Source organism: Hyperolius riggenbachi, chromosome 4 (genome assembly GCF_040937935.1).
Source record: "Hyperolius riggenbachi isolate aHypRig1 chromosome 4, aHypRig1.pri, whole genome shotgun sequence".
NCBI classification, from domain to species: Eukaryota; Metazoa; Chordata; class Amphibia; order Anura; family Hyperoliidae; genus Hyperolius; species Hyperolius riggenbachi.
In genome coordinates, this window is record NC_090649.1 from 487,617,112 (window position 1) to 487,636,989 (window position 19,878).

At 42.9% G+C, this 19,878-nt stretch overlaps 1 protein-coding gene across 1 annotated transcript in view; it reads right to left on the reverse strand.

The window, feature by feature from the left end:
- The window catches only part of LOC137504870 (leucine-rich PPR motif-containing protein, mitochondrial-like), a 92,916-nt gene that overhangs the window by 31,638 nt on the left and 41,400 nt on the right, over positions 1-19,878 (reverse strand). Inside the window, exons 8-11 of the mRNA XM_068233465.1 lie at positions 18,014-18,149; positions 13,159-13,313; positions 10,973-11,078; positions 3,092-3,199 (exon numbers count right to left, since the gene is read on the reverse strand). Coding sequence (XP_068089566.1) covers positions 3,092-3,199; positions 10,973-11,078; positions 13,159-13,313; positions 18,014-18,149 — 505 coding nt within the window. The remainder of the gene's footprint in view (positions 1-3,091; positions 3,200-10,972; positions 11,079-13,158; positions 13,314-18,013; positions 18,150-19,878) is intronic.

Sequence of the window (19,878 nt, forward strand, 5' to 3'; positions counted from 1 at the left end):
TCTCTTTACGTTACAACTTTTCCTTTCGATTTTACTCCAATTCGATTAAAACTATCAATTGTGTGGATAAAAAAAAAAATCCTATCAATAAATTTGATGGTAATTTTTTTTCTTTTTTTTTTTTATTAAAATCGACCGGAAAAGTTGGAAAAATCTGATTTTCAGAAATTGAATCGTGTGTGGAAGGTGTATAAAAGTCATTCAACCTAATTTTAAGTTTACATTCATGAATAAAGAAATTTGTCAGTGACACATTAGATAAAACTTATTTCTTTACTGTAATAAGTGTAGTGTTTGTTGCGGATTAAAATAATTGAGAAATAGATTGGTTATTCTGGGAATACACTGTACGTTTATCGCATTCGATTCTGCTCGCGATCTACTAGCAATCTGATTTTCTGCAGTCAATTCTCTGGTCTTCCACTTGTTTTTCCATTCACTTCTATAAGGAATCGAGCAGAAAAGAATCGAGCGGAACATCGGACATGTCGGAATTTTATCATCGAAGGCATCTATCGGAATGATTCTTACAAAAAAAGTACTGTGTATTCCCAGCATTAAAGTGAACCAGAGACGAAGCACCCTCATGTATTTCACCATATAGATCAGTGGGAACATTAGAGAAAACTCCTACCCTGCTCTCTGTTTCATTCTTCACTGCTCAGCCTGCTTGTTATCAGCCCTGATAAAATCCCCGACTGAGCATTCAGTCTGGCTTTGCTCAGGAATCATTATAGCGGAGTCTGTCTTCTCTGATGTCTTTTCAAGCCCAAGCCTGCCCCCTTCTAGCTCAGCTAAAATGACTCGGCTATAATGATTCCTGAGCAAAGCCAGACAATGCTCAGTCAGGGATTTTATCAGGGCTGATAACAAGCAGACTGAGCAGTGAAGAATGAAAGAGAGCAGGGTAGGTGTTTTCTCTAATATTCCCACTGATAGACAGTGATATACATGAGGGTGCTTCGTCTCTGGTTCACTTTAATGTAAGGTACAATTTCGAAAGGTTGTTTGTGTTGTATTCCGTTATACATAGCGGTGATGGCACAGAGCACACCATACACCTTCATAAATGAAAAGATTTATACATTATTACATTTAATTCATATCTTTTATTCAATAGTTTTTGTTGTGATTGTGTCAAAATCGAACACACGAGTGTGGTACATTAATTACACGAGTCTAATTTATTATTTGAGTGAAAAAAAAATGATCGAAACTGTCAAATCAAATTGTAATGTGTATGGCCACCATTAGGCTCTGCTTACATCACCACTTCACAGAGCTTACAGTTGTCATGGAAATCCCAGGCACACGGTTCAGAGAAAACCTCTACAACACAAAAGTAAAAAGCCATAAAAGTACAGCAAAGTCCCCGGTTTTCGGAATTCAGGCAACTGGAAGTCTCAACTAACCGGCATGCCTGATGGATAACAGTGACTTCCATTGGGGGCTTTGTGAGGGGGCTGGCAGGCTGTAATAAACTCACGGAGGCTCCAGCAATGTCTGGCAGTCTCCCTGAACCTCCCCGCTGGCTCCTAGCAGCTTCTGACATCTGAGTACGGCATCCGGAGTGTCACATGACCTGATGTGGGTCAGCTGACACTCCGGCTTCTGTGCACTGGGGAAGCCGCTAGGAGCCAGCAGGGGAAATAAAGGGAGACTGCCAGACATTGCTGCAGCCTCTGTGAGTATATTTGGGGGGAGTTCGGCACTAGTGATGGTCAAGAAGATACAAATAACTTCGAGTTGATGCAAATTTATACAGCTTGAAAATGAACCAATCGAATCCTGTTAAGGGAAAATTCGATTGGTTCATTTTCAAGCTGCATAAAAATGTGCATACATTTGCATCAACTCTAAGTTCTTTGCATCTACTTTACCTCACTATGTGGCACTATTTTCTGCCAGTTGCTCAAGAAACCGGCAAGCACATGTATCCTGCATCAGGCGATACCCACCGGTGCCAGATACCGGGAACTTGGCTGTATCTAGCCAAGCACCGGGCAAACTACGGCCCGTGTGTGCTGCTCCTGGCATCCAGCGAGTAATACACAGGCATGCTCTGACGTCATGTTATGTGACATCCTGTTGCCATGGAGATGCAACGCAGGACATCAATGAGCAAGGTGAGTTTCAAACCCCCCCAGTGCCCACTCAACAACTCTGCAGGGAGGGAGGGGGAGAGGTGAAGGAATTTAAATGAATGCTGCCCACGGTGCGTGTAAACTTTGCCCAGGCCTGATCTAGCCCCTTTCCTACTATTGACAGCGTTATCTACTGTGTTTCCCCTAAGGTAAGACATCCCCTGAGAATAAGCCCTAGCAGGAATCCCTATCATGCTTAAAATATAAGACCTCTCCCGAATGTAAGCCCTAGTGGCAGCCCACATGACATCAGCAAGTCACGCTCAATACAAAGCCTGGATACAGGAGAGCAGCAGTATAATGTGAGTTCTACAGTCCTGTATATGTGTGTCAGGCAAGTTGTGTTTTTGTTGGAGCCAGCCCTCCTGATCTGTCGTGATAAGTATCAGCAGCATTTCACCTCTTCACCTTTTCCCAGGACACACAGCTTATCCTATCATAGCTCTGGGGAGCCTGACAGAGTTCTCTGCCTGCAAGAAATAGACTCCAATGCTGAATACACACGGTTCGTTCCCGCATCGAATGCGCCGCTCGATTCCCGACGAATGGATTATTCCCGAACATTTCCGAGCGCATTTCGATGATGGGGAATCGATCCGGCGGGTCATCAGACCTGTCGGAAATTATCCATAGAGCCATCAGCGGCTCGATTGATAAGTGGGAAACGAACAGTGTATGCCCAACATTACCCACATGATCAACAGAATCAATTTCTTGTAAGTGAGAGCCAATATCTGCAAACCACAAGCTCTGTGCATGCTGCTTGTGTTTCAGCATGGCACACAGTATATACACTTTGTATAGGAAAACTACTAGCGTTTCCCACAAAAATAAGCCATCCTCTGAAAATAGGCCCTAGCACATCTTTTGGAGCAAAAATTAATATAAGTGTCTTATTTTCGGGGGAACACGGTATGGGTAGGGTAGGCAAGGACTGGTGAGTTTACCTTTCAGATCTTTCTCGTTTTGTTTGGAAGCCAGCAGAGGCCAGAAGTAGTGTGGGCGTATGGGAAAACCTTCCTCCTTCAAGGCTCCTAAGATCTTCATTGCCATGTCTGAAACACACAAAAAAAGCGTCACTTACCTCACACAAAAGTTAAAGCGGACCTAAACTTCCTCTTTGCTCCGAAAGATAAGCAACAGCATAACAGCATTTAGCATGCGCTTTGAGTCCTATGGGAGAAAAGCGCTTTACAAATGTTATTGTATTGTAAAGAAAAAATGTCTGTTACAACGAATACAAATTCTGCAATAAATCTGCTGTATGTCTACTTCCTGCGTTCATGGAAGCAGACAGAGTTAACATCCTGTGTTTACAAATTAACTGCTCTGCCAAGGCAGCCAGCTCACACAGCTGAGAGATCAAATTACAGTTGTGATTAGACACAGATGAGGGAATTAGACAGGCTCAACTCTAAATACACTCTGGCAGGTCCGGATATCACAAAAAGTCCTGGCTAGCCTTCAACCTCCACGATCCCGCACACTCCCACCGAACTGCACTACAAACACGCTGGCTGGCCCAGCTTTCACCTGCCGCCTACTTGCCCCTGCCTGATATTGGTAGCCACAGGTGCCCTTACTTTTAGGTAATAAGACGTACCCTCAATATTAAGTAGCTGAAGGTGCCCCCCAGTATTAAATAGCTAGAGATGCCCCAGATGAAGGGAGATCTTGTCAGTGGAATGCAGAGAGCCGGGTGAGTAATCTAGCGGAGGCGCCCAAGATATCAGTATTCACACTATAAATAGGTAAGAAGTCTTACCTTAAAGCGGAATATAACCCTGCATTTCAACTTTGCTCTAAAACATTATTTACAGCATATTATATGCAAAAAGCATTTTTTTTTTACTAGACCAGCATTGGAAGGGTTAAACACAGAGGTTTTAAGTTCTGTGCAGACATTCAGATGGTTACATTCTATTTAGTTAGTGTGTAACTGTTTATCAATAGATACATCTCTTTGGCTGTCCTCCAAGCTCCTTCTCAGTGAGAGAGATGAGTCAAAATAAATACATATTTTTAAACAAAAAGTATCTAACTCAAGTTCGGATTCGGTTGCAGAAATCTCTAGGGACTTTAAAGCCCTGTGTAACCCTTCCAATGCTGGTCTAGTAAAAAAAAAAATGCTGGTTGCATATAATCTACTGTAAATAATGTTTTAGAGCAAAGTTGAAATGCAGGGTTATATTCCGCTTTAAAGAGAATCTGTATTGTTAAAATCGCACAAAAGTAAACATACCAGTGCGTTAGGGGACATCTCCTATTACCCTCTGTCACAATTTCGCCGCTCCTCGCCGCATTAAAAGTGGTTAAAAACAGTTTTAAAAAGTTTGTTTATAAACAAACAAAATGGCCACCAAAACAGGAAGTAGGTTGATGTACAGTATGTCCACACACAGAAAATACATCCATACACAAGCAGGCTGTATACAGCCTTCCTTTTGAATCTCAAGAGATCATTTGTGTGTTTCTTTCCCCCTGCAGCTATCTTCCACTGAAGTGTCAGGCTGTTTCTTCCTGCAGAGTGCAGACAGCTCTGCCTGTATGTAATTCCTCAGTATGTGAAAGCCCAGCCAGCTCAGAGGAGGATTTATCCAGCTTGTAAAAGATAAGGGAGAAGAGAGAAGCTGCTCTAATCTAAATAATACACAGGCAGTGTGCAGAGAGGGGCCTGGAGGGGGGAGATGCATCACAGAACCACAACACTGAAGAACTTGGCAGCCTTCCAGACACAGGCTGACAAGTCTGACAGGGGAAAGATACATTGATTTATTACAGAGACTGTGATAGTACAAAGTGCTGCAGTAAGCCAGAACACATTAGAATAGCTTTTGGAACTTGTAGGATGATAAAAAACAGGATGCAATTTTTGTTACGGAGTCTCTTTAATGAGATCTAGCTTCAAAAATGTGAATATTTTCTTAAAAATGAGATTTTATTATGCACATCAGACAACGCGTTTCGCGGATGCAATCCGCTTCATCAGGTCAACTTCAAGTGCGTTTAAAAGAATTTTGTTTTCTCTTTTAAAGGCACTTGAATTTGACCTGTCATTTTTAAGAAAATTTTCGCATTTTTGAAGCTAGATCTCATTAAGGTAAGACTTCTTACCTATTTATAGTGTGAATACTGATATCTTGGGCGCCTCCTACCCTCCCCCTAGTGTTTACAGTAGTCTCCCTAATAGGAGCTTACTTGGTCTTCGATCTCATCTCGGGCATAAGACTATTTTTTTATTTTGGAGCTGCGACCACCACACCAACCCCTACAAAGGCCAAGTGAGGACGGTAGTTCCTCACATGCACATAACCGTGGTTGCCTGGATTGCAACCCACACTTGTGAGTATACTGACATATACTTACACATTTGTCCAAAACTAATCAGACGGTACTACACGAGATTGGGCTCCCGGGATCCCTGTGTCTTTTTTTCTAACCTCCAAGGGTGAGTAATCTGCCATTTAACACACTGCTCATGACTTTGTATAGGGAAGGAATCAGGGGGGAGGAGCTCGGGGAGGGGAGTGAGCAGTCTTTCTATCATCAGGCGCCTGTAGACACGTGCCTACACTGCCTTATGGAAAATCCAGCCCTGCATACTGGGTGCTTTTCTCTATGTTTTTATTCTGCCCTTTGCACGCGGTCGGGTCCACTTTAAGACTGAATTTCAGGAGAAAGTTTGTCTGGGATCGGCCATATTAAAAAAAAAAAAAAAAAAACTATGGAGGCGCGGTTTGCGGGCCTGAAAATGCTTCTTGCTTGTTCGGCAGTCTCCTCCTCCTCCGCGCACTACAACTGGTCAGGAATTAACAGGTAGCTGCTGCAGTCATGGTAACCGACCCGTATTCCCCTTCTAAGTGTGTTATGCAATTTATGAGAACAGTAATTCAGCATAACAAGCATTTCCAGCACAGCCTACAAGCACATTTCTCCCAATACAAGTACTTTAAAGTGGACCTGAACTCTTGCACAGGACAGAAGGCAACACCGAGCAATGCAGCCTGTATGTATTTAGAGAGTTTAGCCTGTCTAATTCCCCCACATCTGTGGCTAATCACAACTTGTAATTTTATCTCGTCTGACAGCTGACTGCCACGGCAGATAAGCTAATTGGTATAGACAGGATGTGAACAATATGTCTGCTTCATTGAAAGCAGGAAGTAGACATACAGCAGATTTATTGTAGGATTTGTATCAGCAATAACAGAAATGTTTTTCTTTAAAGGTTATTATGCTGTTGCTTATCTTTTAGAGCAAAGAGGAAGTTCTCGGTTCCGGCCCGCTTTTAAGACACTGAAGCGAAAAAAAATAAAATAAAAATGATATAATGAATTGGTTGTGTAGCACGGATAATTAGTAGAGCATTAGTAGCAAAGAAAAAATTCTCATTTTCAGTTATAGTTTTGTTTTTTGTTTTTTTTTATTACACTGCATCATTCTCTAATATTTGCAGTTTACACACTACTGAGCATTCTAACTGATTTTACAGAGCAGGCAAGTGAACTTTTGAACTGTCCTCTGGAGAGAAGAAAAACACAGTGCCAGACACTTGAGAACAAACTTCAGAAGACAGAGCTCTCAGACTTTGAAAGTCGTGGAGCTCAATGGCTCTTTTGCTTAAATAAAAACTGGAGTTTCTTAAAGGGGCACTATGGTAAAACATTGTAAAATGTAAAATATGTGCACACATACAGTTGTATGCAAAATTATGCAGGAGAACAGAGGTGCCAAATGGATAAAAAGAAGCTAAATGAGTTTAAAAACCAAATTATTGGTAAATAGAGGAGGTAGTGGTGGACTTACCTCCTCCAAGTAACAACGACTGTAGTAAAGACAGTCAATATATTTTATTTATGAACTCCAAATATGCAAGGCGTTTCGCAGGTTTTATCCCGCTTCATCAGGCAACAACAACGGAGCAACAACGGATCGACAACTGACAGAGGTGCCTGGCTCTTCTACTGACCACATATGCTATTGCTCCATTGTTATTGCCTGATGAAGCGGGATCAAACCTGTGAAACGCGTTGCATATTTTGAGTTCATAAATAAAATATATTGACTGTCTTTACTACAGTCGTTGTGTGTCTACTTGGAGGAGGTAAGTCCACCACTACCTCCTCTATTTACCAAGAATTTGGTCTTTAAGCTCATTTAGCTTCCTTTTATCCTTTTGGCGCCTCTGTTCTCCTGCATAATATTGAGTCCACCCTGGGTGGAGGGTTGAACCCCCTTTTTCTCATTTACAGAGAGCGACTTATTCCTGAGTGGGGTCAGGATAATCTCCCCACCTGCCTTTACAGTGGTTGCCTAATGGTAACCCTGGTTTGTGAGTATTAATATTTACTCTATCTAGTAACCATTTACCAGTGCATATTACACTATTGGGGATCTTGGTGGTCCTTGTTTTTATTTAGTTGTATGCAATAGTTTGGGCAACCTTGTTAATTGTCATGGTTTTCCTGTATAAATCGTTGGTTGTTGCAGTAAAAAAGGTCCGTTAAATAACTCATATAGGAGACACACACAGTCATATTTGAGAAGTGAAATGAAGTTTATTGGATTTACAGAAAGTGTGCAATAATTGTTTAACCAGCTGGGCGGTATGGACGAGCTCAGCTCGTCCATCACCGCCGGAGGCTGCCGCTCAGGCCCTGCTGGGCCGATTTTCATGAAATAAAGAGCAGCACACGCAGCCGGCACTTTGCCAGCCGCGTGTGCTGCCCGATCGCCGCCGCTCTGCGGCGATCCGCCGCGAGCAGCGGCGAAAGAGGGTCCCCCCAGCCGCCTGAGCCCAGCGTAGCCGGAACAAAAAGTTCCGGCCAGCGCTAAGGGCTGGATCGGAGGCGGCAGACGTCAGGACGTCGGCTGACGTCCATGACGTCACTCCGCTCGTCGCTATGGCGACGATGTAAGCAAAACAAGGAAGGCCGCTCATTGCGGCCTTCCTTGTTTATTCTGGGCGCCGGAGGCGATCGGAAGAACGCCTCCGGAGTGCCCTCTAGTGGGCTTTCATGCAGCCAACTTTCAGTTGGCTGCATGAAATAGTTTTTTTTTTTATTTAAAAAAAACCCTCCCGCAGCCACCCTGGCGATTTAATCAGAACGCCAGGGTGGTTAAACAAAATTAGGCAGGTACATACATTTGGGCACTGTTGTGATTTTATCGATTCCCAAATCTTTAGAACTAATTATTGGAACTCAAATTGGCTTGGCAAGGTCAGTGACCCCTGACCTACATACACAGGTGAATCCAGTTATGAGAAAGAGTATTTAAGGGGGTCAATTGTAGGTTTCCCTCTTAATTTTCTCGGAAGAGTAACACCATGGGGGTCTCAAAACAACTCTCAAATGACCTGAAGATCAAGATTGTTCACCATCATGGTTTAGGGGAAGGCTACAGAAAGCTGTCTCAGAGATTTCAGCTGTCTGTTTCTACAGTTAGGAACATATTGGCTATCATTCATGAACAGGCTGTCGGTAAAGATAATCAGTGCAGGAAAACACAGCTGGCGGATTTTTAGACTTCTGGGTGGGCATTCATAAAAAAGTATCCATGTGCGGAAGCAGTGCGGAGATTCCCCGAACTAGGCTGGCGGTAGGCAGGCGGTAGGCTTGCGGAGACACGGAAGCTGCCGAGTTGATACATTTCTCCGTGTTCCGCTCTGCTGCAGCTGCCTGGGAGGTCTGTGTGTCTCCATTCACTTACATTGTTATCGCCACATCAGAGGGAGCGGAACTTCCCGACCTCACACCGCTTGCGGTGATCTTTATGAATGAACATTTTGCTACATTTGTACCGATAATCACCGCACAAGGCGGTGATTTATCACTCTGCTCGGTAGTGTCATTATGAATGCTGACTTTGCTAAGTGGTCGGTAAAGTCAGCTGTTTTAAAGGGAACCTGTACTGAGTAAAATTAATTCAAATAAACACACGAGGTAACTTCAAATGAACATTACATAGTTACCTTGCCATCAGTTCCTCTCAGAAGCTCACCATTTTCTTCTGACAATGATCCCTTCCAGTTCTGACAACATTTTGTCAGAACTGAAATATATCAGTTGCTGTCAGTTATTTATCAGTTGCTGTCAGTTATAGCTGAGAGGACAACTGATGTACCAAGTAATGTCTATGTTTCCCTATGGCTCAAGTAAGCGATGTTACAGTTTAACAGTGTGCTGACCAGAAAGCTGTTATGGAGTAATGGCCATTTTCAAAATGGAGGACAGAGAATTCCCTTGATCACAGTGGACAAACAGGACACAGGAAAGGAGAAAGAGATTGAGGAGTAGACTACACGGGAGGTAAGTATGACTTGTGTGTATTTATTTTGACTTTTAATTTGCAGTTCAGGTTTTCTTTAAGCATTTCCGCATGCGAAAATGCTTTATGAATGATAGCCATTGAAGGAAAATGGAAGACCACGGGCTCATTTCAAGTTAAGGCTCGAAGTGGCAGACCAAGAAAAAAATCTCTGATTAACAGAAGCGACGAATGGTGAGAACAGTCAGAGTCAACACACAGACCAGCACCAAAGGCCTACAACATCATCTTGCTGCAGATGGAGTAACTGTGCATCGCTCAACCATTTGGCGCACTTTACATAAACAGATGCTGTATGTGAGAGTGATGCAGAGGAAGCCTTTTCTCTGCCCACAGAAAAAAAACAGAGCCACTTGAGGTATGCTAAAGCACATTTGGACAAGCCAGGTTCATTTTGGATTAAGGTGCTCTGGACTTCTGAAACTAAAATTGTGTTATATGGGCATAACAAGGGGCGTTATGCATGGAGGAAAAAACACAGCATTCCAAGAAAAACACCTGCTCCCTACAGTAAACTATGGTGCCGGTCCCAACATGCTGTGGGGATGTGTGGCCAGTGCAGGGATTGGGAATCTTGTCAAAGTTGAGGGACGCATAGATTCCACTCAGTATCAGCAGATTGTGTAGATCAATGTCCAGGAATCAGTGACAAAGGTGAAGTTGCGCCGGACCTGGATCTTTCAACAAGACAACGACCCTAAACACTGCTCAAAATCCACTAAGGCATTCATGCAGAGGAACAAGTACTGTACAACTTTCTGGAATGGCCATCTCAGTCCCCAGACCTGAATATAATTGAAAATCTATGGTGTCTGTTAAAGAGAGCTGTCCATGCTCAGAAGCCATCAAACCTGAATGAACTAGATATGTTTTGTAAAGAGGGTTGGTCCAAAATACCTTCAACCAGAATCCAGACTCTCATTGGAACCTACAGGAAGCATTTAGAGGCGGTAATTTCTGCAAAAGGAGGATCTACTAAATATTGATTTCATTTATTGTATGTATAAATGTATGTACCTGCCTAATTTTGTTTAAAGGAGTTATCAGGCGTTTTTAAAGAAAATGAGTGCTACTTACCCGGGGCTTCGTCCAGCCCCAATCTCCCAGCATGTCCCTCGCCGCAGCTGCCTCCTGGTCCCCGGCAATGACGTCAGGTCCAGGTCTGTCTGTACTGCGCCTGCACGAGCGGCGCTGTCATTCACCGCCATGTGGACCGGAGCATACTGCGCAGGAAGAAATGGGAGGGTAATGGGAGGAAACATCACAGCAAGCCCGCCTCTTCCTGACTGATAATCTGACCTGAGGCAAAAGTCAAGTTTTTCAAGGTATGATTATGGGGAGCAGGGGGATTTAGGAGAGGAACGAAAAATGCATTGAGGTGTGTGGATCAGCAGGAACATAAATCTGTTCTTACCTTAGGTAGCTTTGCGTTGGGTAAGGTATGCTTTCACTGCACAAAAAGCCACCTTTATTTCTTTCAATATCAATATGATAATTACCTTCATTTCCTTGTAGCAAGGCGTACAGCAATGCGAACTGCAGGGGCGAGTGGTGTAAGTTGGCTTCAACCAGCTCAGCGGCGTATTTCTTCAGATCATCCATAGGCTACAAAACAAAATAAATTAACTACACTATAACTAGATGCATTTCACATGGAAAAGAACACCAACAGCACAAAATTGAAGGACAACTGAAGTGGGAAGAATATGGAGGCTGCCATATTTATTTCTTATTAACCTCCTTAGTGGCTACCCAGAGTCAGGCTCGGGCTGGAAACACCAGAGCTGTAATCCTGAGCCTGACTCGTGGTAGCCACCGGGCGGTAAAGGCAGACCCTGTGCGCATCAGGTGTTTGTAACTCACCTCACCTGGATCCAGATGCTGGCAGCCATTCTTCTTCTGGCCCTTAGAGGCTCTGAATCCCGCCTGTGAGGTCGCCATCTGGCATGATGACAGCCAGGAATCTCACTACAGTGGTACAGCATCACTCAGTGGATGGAGGGAGAATTGCTGCTCTGGATCAAGGGGAGGCGAGTAATGTGCAGGGCTGCTGCAGCTCCCTCTGTGGTACGATTTGTTTTTCTTGCTATTAGGGTCGAAAAGCATGTGAAAAAAACAGCAAATTTGCACCGAATTTCATTGCACCTAAAATTCTGAAGTAATCATACCACCAGGGAGGTTAAACAATACCAGTTGCCTGACAGCTCTTCTGATCTTTTTGACTGCAGTAATGTCTGAATCAAAGCAGAAACAAACATGCAGCTCATCTGGTCAGATCTGACAATGTCAGAAAGGCATGCTTGCTCAGGGTCTATGGCTAAAAGTATTAGAGGCAGGACATCCAGGAAACTGGTATTGTTTAAAAGGAAATTAATATTGCAGCCTCCGTACCCCTCTCGTTACAGTTGTCCTTCAAACAGAGTTGACTTTGAAGGCACAAGGCTAAAATCCAGCCGTTTATTATAATTGTACTGTTTCCCATTACACCCTGATGCTGGGAATGTCATATTGCTGTATATATGCCCGCTTGTCTTCCCAGTATTAGATTTGGAGTGTTGGGACAGTAACACCACCATGCCTTATGTATGAAGGAAGAAGAGTTTTGGCAAGTCAATGTGAAGACTAGGGATGATCAATGAGATGCAAATTTTTCCAAAATTAGGCAAATTTGTATGCAAATCTATGCAGGTTGAAATGGATCAATTTAAACCCAGGTTTCAATTGATTGGTCAATTTTCAAACTGCATATATTTGCATAAAATTTGCATACGTTTGCATCAACTCGGAAAAAAAATTGCATATCTGATCATTCCTAGTGTAGATAGACAAAGCTTCAATTGTATTCAGGCAATGAAGCAAGGCTGTGGAGTCAATACAAAAATCAAAATTGCTCCGACTACGAGACTCCAAATCCTAAAGGTGGCCACACTGTACAATAAAATGATCCAATTTTACAGCAATTCAATAAATATGATAGAACTTGTCAAAAAATTTAAAGGTTTTTATTTTTTTATTCGACTGAAAAATCAGTTCGGATTTCCCATTTTTTCGATTTTTATCGATCCGAAATGCTGGAAATGTTTCTAAAGAATGCATGGTGTGTGTTAGATTGTCAATTTATTAATATACACACCCTAGCAATTTTCTCCGAGTTTACAATCAATTTGTATCATAATTGGGGAGAAATTGAACATGTGTGATACATTGGTCAAATTTTTGAAATCTTACAGTCGGAAAAATTGATTGCAATTCTTGAATTGAACAGATATTTAAAAGTTGTATGGCGTGTTGCCACCTTTATGGTGCCCATACACGACACAATAAAAACGTTTGATTTTCCCGTTTATTCGATCTAAATGATCGAATGAAAGTTAAATTAAAAAAAAAAATTCGATCAAGAGATTCGAACGATTATCCCGTTTGAGAAAAATCTGATCGGAGATAGTGGAAAAAAAAAAAATCTTTATATTCGATCTAACAGAATAATCCAACGAAAGTATCCAATAGAAAAAAAAACTTTAGTCTAATTTTTACAAAGGCTATGGATTTGGTTCAAAAATCATCCGACACCTCAGTTTATTGAAACCACCGACTGACTGCAGGTACCCAAAATTGCTCCGACTCCTCTACACTGACTTTCCAGCCCTGCAATGAAGTATGCATAAATAACTCAAAGAGATCATACCACGTTTAAATTAACGCAGTGACACAAAAGGAAGTTCCCGGGTTCCCAGTAGAAGTCGGATCCTTCGTGTCGGACAAGACGGAATTTCTTTATTAACATCAGCGCAACATCTCCGTGGTCTTGTGTCATCAATTCCAAACACAGATTTACTAGTTCTGCATGATGAAAGTTAAAACAAGATGTGAAAACACAATAGAAAACAAAACCTGCTTAAAATGTCAAATGAGATAGCTTAAAGAGGAGCTGTTAGGTATAGGGTCTAAGAGAAAAAAACACATACATCAGTAGCTAAATATTGGCTGTACTTACATTACATATGCATTTCACTGTCCACGTTTGTACTTCACAGAATTTGTATATAGTATTTGCAGAGATTGATGCTCCTGACAGCTCATGGCAGGCTCCATGTTTGTCTGTCTCCTATGAAGCCAAATGTGTCGTCATGTCCTCCCTGCTTCCTGATTATTCCACTCACAAAAAAGACAACACTACTGTGTAGTGAATAATAATTAGCCATGTGGCTAGGAACAATAGTGGACTCATGCAGTATACTCTAAAGGAACATGTGCCCTGTGATTTTTTTTTAGTGCTGTGAGTTAGGCTACGTACACACATGCGACAACGATCGTTCGTTGAGAACGACGAACGAACTTTTAATTGATGAAAGAACGACCTAAGTAAAGATAGTTTTAAAAGGTGTGTAACGATCTGATCGTTAGAACGAACGTTACATCACGTAAAGCAACTATTGCGCCTGCGCATAAAAATGAGAAGTTTCACAGAGAAGTAGTGAAATGCGCATGTCAAGCCTAGTATGAACGACCGTTTCCAACGATGTACTACTTTTGCAAACGATCGTCGTTGGTTAAAATCCGCCGAGACAGAACTTTCTTTTGTAACGATTTGGCTCGTTCGTCGTTTGCCTTAATAGTCGGTTGTTCGTTTTTTTAACGATCGTCGTTGGTAAAGATCGGGGAACGATCGTTACAAACAACTATATAGTCGCATGTGTGTACGCACCTTTAGGCTGCTGTTACAAGCTTCTGTAACTTCTCACTGTGAAAGCAGCCTTAGGGCGGGATAGGGAAATGAAGGTGAGGACAAAGGGAGTGCAGTGGGGAGAAGGAGCAGCCCCAGAATGCTTTGCAGTATTATGCGTCCTGCCGGCCTCCTTAGGAGCTTGGTAACCAGCCTTGCTGTTCAGCACACATCACAGTAAGATAGATTTTTAACTTCAGTATTGCCTTTTTGGCTTCCTTCTAAACTGTTTAACACGAGAATAGAGGTTTAAATTAGCTTTTGCAGCCTGACAGTGCCTCTAACAATATAAGCTGTTTTACCCAGACTTAAAGAGACACTGAAGCGAAAAACATATATATATATGATATAATGAATTGGTTGTGTACTATGAATAATTACTAGAAGATTAGCAGCAAAGAAAATATTCTCATATTTTTATTTTCAGGTATATAGTGTTTTTTCTAACATTGCATCATTCTATAATATGTGCAGATTACACAACACTCAGCATTCAAAATGATTATTTCAGAGCAGTCTGTGAACTAATGACCTCTCCTCTGGCAGAGGAAAAGTAAATAGTTAACTAACAGTTGAGATAATAAAAGTCAGAAAACAGCCCTCTCCACGACTTTGAAAGTCGTAGAGATAATGGCTTTTTTGTATAGAGATAACAAGTGGAGTTTCTTAACTCTTCCTGTACTGGAAACAATTAGACTGATGTATCTGATCTTAATGTTTTATTTCTTAGCTGTACTACACATACAAATCATAATATCATAGTTTTTTTCCCTCTTCACTGTCTCTTTAAGCCTGGTACACACCATGCAATTTCCTGTCGGATAGATGGGTCGAATAGCCAATTTCCAACAGATCCGATCTAATTTTGGATCGTTTTTCTGATCAATTTGCATAACAGTGTTCAGAAACTCTGATCAAGATAAGCAACAAAACATAAGGCTTAAAGCGGGATTGTCACCATAAAATCAAATTTCGACAGCAACTGGTCTCAGTGTATTAACCTCCCTGGCGGTAAGCCCGAGCTGAGCTCGGGCTATGATGCGCAGGAGGATTTCTCAGGCCCTGCTGGGCCGATTTACTTACTTTTTTTTGCAATACGCAGCTAGCACTCTGCTAGCTGCGTGTGCATTCCGATCGCCGCCGCTCCGCGCTCGATCGCCGCTGTTCGCCTCGCCGCGCTCCCCCCAGACCCCGTGCGCTGCCTGGCCAATCAGGGCCAGGCAGCGCTGAGGGGTGGATCGGGACTCCCTTAGACGTCACGACGTCCATGACATCGGTGACGTCATCCCGCCCCATCGCCGGAGGCGATCGAAGCAGGCGGGGGGATGCCGCTGTACAGCGGCTATCATGGTGTTGCGCTGCCCCCTGGCGGTTCCTAATAGACCGCCAGGGAGGTTAAGTGATAAAGAACCTAATCCTGCATTCGAAACTTTTTCTGCTGTTATGGTTTGGAGTTATCACATGCTTTAGGAGCACTGGCCCTTTAATTGCCATTGCCAAACAGTTGCATGCTGGAGGGTCTTTTTTTCTATAATATCCCTCCTCTTCCCTTTATTTTCCTCTCCATCTAATGACATAAGACAGTGCACTTCCTAGTATAGACCTCAGTGGGAGTGTCTGAAGACTCTGGGAGGAGGGTGGGTAACAAATACACAATTAGCAAGAGGAAAAAAAAAAAGCGTGGGAGGAAATGTCAGGATTAGCTTCATTCAGGGCCCATTTCCACTATCGCGAATTCACATAGCAATACAAGTGAATGGGACTGTTTCCACTTGTCAGGATTCCTTTGCGTTTTTCTGTGCAGGAAAAATTTGCATGGCAGAGCCATCAGAATTCGCATACCGCTATGCGAATTGCATACAATGTATTTAATAGGAAATTCGCATGCGGTTTGGGTATGCGAATTTTCATGCGAATTCGCATAGAAACAATGGAAAAATCACACCAGCACTGCCATGGTTAAATTCGCACACATCGTCATCCATGCGAATTCGCATGAAGATTCGCATACACCCGCATGCGAATTTTTCCCGCGACGATTTCCACCGCACAAGTGGAAATGCAGCCTCAAAGGTAACCACCAAGATGGAAACTGTCTAGAATAGGATTCTTTGCGTCTCCTTTATAAAATTCCCAAGAATCATAACGTGGACAGTGCAATACATCTGTTATGTAAGTAGAACTAGTATTTACTTATGTGTTTTTTTTTTATTTCTAGGTTAGCATGGGTGTCACTTTTTCTTTAACCACTTAATGACGAGCTGACTTATGAAAACGTCCTGCTAGAGCCTCTTAATGGCTCCAGGACATTTTTATAAGTTAGATAGTGCTGCCGCTGTGCGCGTGCACATGCACGCTCCCGTTCACGTGAAAATAGCGGGGGGGGAAAAACCCTCCAAAGAAAAAAAAACACACCTTTATTTCCAAATACTATATTGTCACCATACTTTGTACTAGGGACATAATTAAAATCTTGTGATAACCAGGACAAATAGGCAGATACAATGTGCGGGTTTTATGTACAGTAGCCGTGTTTATATTAAAACTATAGGGGGTGAAATTGGAGAAATAGTGTATTTTTTCATTTTTTCCTTGTTTTTCCCTTTAAAATAAATAGAAAATAAAGTAATTACTGAAAACTAATATCAACCCCCAAAAGCCTAATTGGTGGTGAAAAAAAAGAAAGAAAATTTCATTGTGATTAGCAGAGATTAAAGGGACTCCGAGCTCAACACTGGCGACACTGGGCCGAGTGTCGGGCTCCTTCTTCCGACGCCATCCCGGCGGCCGGCGTGAAAGTACTGCGCATGCGCAATTAAAGCGCGCATGCGCCGTACCGCCACGCCGGCCACAGTGATGACGCGAGGCGGCCGGCGTGGTGACGTCAGCCGCGTCATACGCGGAAGAAGGAGCCCGACACTCGGCCCAGTGCCGCCGGGCGGCCATTCCGGAGCGGGGCCTAGGAGAGGAGCCAGGACGCCGTCGTGGGACCTCCCGACCAGCACTGGGCTGCAGAAAGCCCCAGGTGAGTACTATTTTCCTTTTTAACTTGAGCTCGGAGTCCCTTTAAAGAGGAGCTGTTAGGTATAAGGTCTCAGAGAAAATAAACACATATATCAGTAGCTAAAGATTGGCTGTACTTACATTACATATGCATTTCACTGTCCAAGTTTGGATTTCACAGAATTTGTATATAGTATATGCAGAGATAGATGCTCCTGACAGCTCATGGCAGGTTCCATGTTTTTCTGTCAAATGTGTCGTCATGTCCTGCATGCTTCCTGATCACAGAAAAGCTCATACTGAATAACACAGTGTGCAGTGAATATTAATGAGCCATGTGACTAGGAACAATAGCTGACTCCTGCAGTGTACTCTGCCCGGAGATTAATCAGTGCTACGCACTGGACTGATTACAAGCTGCTGTAACGTCTCATTAGCAGCCGAGGGGAGGGCCCCAGAATGCTTTGCAGTATAGTATGCGGCTTGCGTCCTTTTGGGACTCTAACAGCTTTGCTGATAAGCACACATCAAAGGTAACAGATTTTTATCTTCACTAATGCCTTTTTGACTTCCTTCTAAACTGTTTAACACAGGAGAATAGAGGTTTAAATTAGCTTCTGCAGCCTGACAGTTACTCTTTAAGCTATTGGCAAATGAAAGGGATGAGCACTGAAAGGTGAATATCGCTCGTCCCATTAGGGTAAAAACCGCTTTGGGGTGAAGTGGTTAAAGTTTTTGTTATTCAAGATCTTATAGTGCTAACTCAAGCAAAACGAAGTACAAGACACACACGCATCATACCAGCAGTGATTACCTTTTGAGAATCCTTTGCACGTCTGCATGAAAGCAAATACCTCTGGCACCAGCTGAGAGTGGCCAGCCTTTGCCAGAGTGGCGATCACCTTCAGAAGCTCATTGTCTTTCAGCATCTTTGAATAGCTACCCAGAACCTGAACAAAACAAACAAGAAGTTACAGCTCCTTTTTTTGGTCATCCATACATAACAGATTGTTCAGGGTTTTAAAGTGGACCTGAACTCTTGTACAGGACAGAGGGAAAACAAGAGAAATGCACCCTGTATGTATTTATAGAGTTTAGCCTGTCTAATTCCCCCTGATCTGTGACTAATCACAAGTGTAAATAGATCACAGAGCTGATCATTTATAAACACAGGATGTTAACCCTATGTCTAATTTCCATGAAAGCGAGAAGTAGACACACTGCAGATTTATTGCAGGATTTGTCTCAACCGTGACAAAAATGTTTTTCTTTAAAGCTTGATATGCTGTTGCTCCTCTTTTAGAGCAGAAAGGAAGTTGGGAGTTCAGGTCTACTTTAAGTTTTCTTTTCTGCCAAGCCTAAGGGTGCATACACACATCAGACCATAGTCTCTGGAAAATGAAAGATCACAGACCAATTTTACCCCCTTCCATGTAGTTTGAGAGCCATACTCTACACAGTCTATTCTATGGAGCTGCACTCCCCATCAGACAGAAATCTTACCCCCTTCCATGTAGTATGAGAGCCATACCTACACAGTCTATTCTATGGAGCTGCACTCCCCATCAGACAGAAATCTTACCCCCTTCATGTAGTATGAGAGCCACACCTACACAGTCTATTCTATGGAGCTGCACTCCCCATCAGACAGAAATCTTACCCCCTTCCATGTAGTATGAGAGCCAGACCTACACAGTCTATTCTATGGAGCTGCTCTCCCCATCACACAGAAATCTTACCCCCTTCCATGTAGTATGAGAGCCACACCTACACAGTCTATTCTATGGAGCTGCACTCCCCATCAGACAGAAATCTTACCCCCTTCCATGTAGTATGAGAGCCATACCTACACAGTCTATTCTATGGAGCTGAACTCATCAGACAGAAATCTTACCCCCTTCATGTAGTATGAGAGCCACACCTACACAGTCTATTCTATGGAGCTGCACTCCCTATCAGACAGAAATCTTACCCCCTTCCATGTAGTATGAGAGCCATACCTACACAGTCTATTCTATGGAGTTGCACTCCCCATCAGACAGAAATCTTACCCCCTTCCATGTAGTATGAGAGCCATACCTACACAGTCTATTCTATGGAGCTGCACTCCACATCAGACAGAAATCTTACCCCCTTCCATGTAGTATGAGAGCCATACCTACACAGTCTATTCTATGGAGCTGAACTCCTCATCAGACAGAAATCTTACCCCCTTCCATGTAGTATGAGAGCCACACCTACACAGTCTATTCTATGGAGCTGCACTCCCTATCAGACAGAAATCTTACCCCCTTCCATGTAGTATGAGAGCCATACCTACACAGTCTATTCTATGGAGCTGCACTCCCCATCAGACAGAAATCTTACCCCCTCCCATGTAGTATGAGAGCCACACCTACACAGTCTATTCTATGGAGCTGCACTCCCCATCAGACAGAAATCTTTGCAAATTGGTGCACACACAGATGCTGTACACATTCAAAAGATCAGTATCTGCAAAAGATCTGTTCCTATGAGATCTGCAGATCATCATACACACCTTGTTTAACAGACATTCATCTGCAGATCAGATCCACCAGGATGGATCTTCAGATCTGTAGACGATTGTCTGATCTGCAGATGAATGTCTGTTAAACAAGATGTGTATGAGGATCTGCAGATATCAGACTATGAATGCAT